Source organism: Crocodylus porosus, unplaced genomic scaffold (genome assembly GCF_001723895.1).
Source record: "Crocodylus porosus isolate Cpor-Errol unplaced genomic scaffold, CroPor_comp1, whole genome shotgun sequence".
NCBI classification, from domain to species: domain Eukaryota; kingdom Metazoa; phylum Chordata; order Crocodylia; family Crocodylidae; genus Crocodylus; species Crocodylus porosus.
The window spans coordinates 27,872,214-27,872,938 of NW_017728948.1; the positions used below are offsets into that span (position 1 = coordinate 27,872,214).

Sequence of the window (725 nt, forward strand, 5' to 3'; positions counted from 1 at the left end):
GCGCGCACGCGGTACCTTATCGCAGTAGAGGCCGACCAGCTGCTTCATCCGCCAGTGCGGGGCCGTGAAAACATCCACCTCCTCGGGGAAAGGAGCCATGTTCTCCCCATAGAGCCCCGCCGAGGCCGGCAGCGGCAGCGGCAGCGGCAGCGGCGGCAACGGCTCTGCGCATGCGCCCAGCCCCGCTGAGGGCGTCGCGGGAGCCGCCATCGCCCCATATCACGTGATTGAGGGCACCTGAGCGGCGGCCGCCGCCGCTGCTGCCTAGGTGCGCAGGCGCAGACGCGTGCCAGCGTTCAGTGCGTGCGGGAGTGGGTTGGGGTGGCGATTGGTGACAGCGCTGGCAGGGCTTCAGTAGGACGTGATCGCACCTCCCAGTGAGTGGGAACTGGGACATCTAAGCTGAAACATTTGTTTTGAGGCTGACAGCAAGACCGAAAGTTGGTTAAGACGCTCTGAGAGTAACTTGGGTTTTGCAGGTGCTGCGTCAGTTATCTGCCTCAACAATTATCGTGCATTTTGAACACTTCTAGTGTTATTGATTGTACAAGGGCTGAAATTATTGTTCGGATATAATTATTTGTACTCCTGGCAACTGTGCTCAGTGGTGTGACCTGCTGTATGGTCTGTCCTGCAAGGGGTCTGGACACATGGAGCCTGGGGCACGGCACAGCCGCCTTGCCTTGCCAGGTGCTAGCAGCCCAGGCTGCCCCTGTAGTCCCAGC

At 60.3% G+C, this 725-nt stretch overlaps 1 protein-coding gene across 1 annotated transcript in view; it reads right to left on the reverse strand.

The window, feature by feature from the left end:
- FBXL5 (F-box and leucine rich repeat protein 5) overlaps window positions 1-174 on the reverse strand; it is a 68,715-nt gene extending 68,541 nt beyond the window's left edge. The window contains exon 1 of the mRNA XM_019552971.1: window positions 16-174. Within this exon, the coding sequence (XP_019408516.1) occupies window positions 16-99 (84 nt within the window). The 5' untranslated portion in view covers window positions 100-174. The remainder of the gene's footprint in view (window positions 1-15) is intronic.
- Between the last annotated feature and the right edge of the window lie 551 nt (window positions 175-725).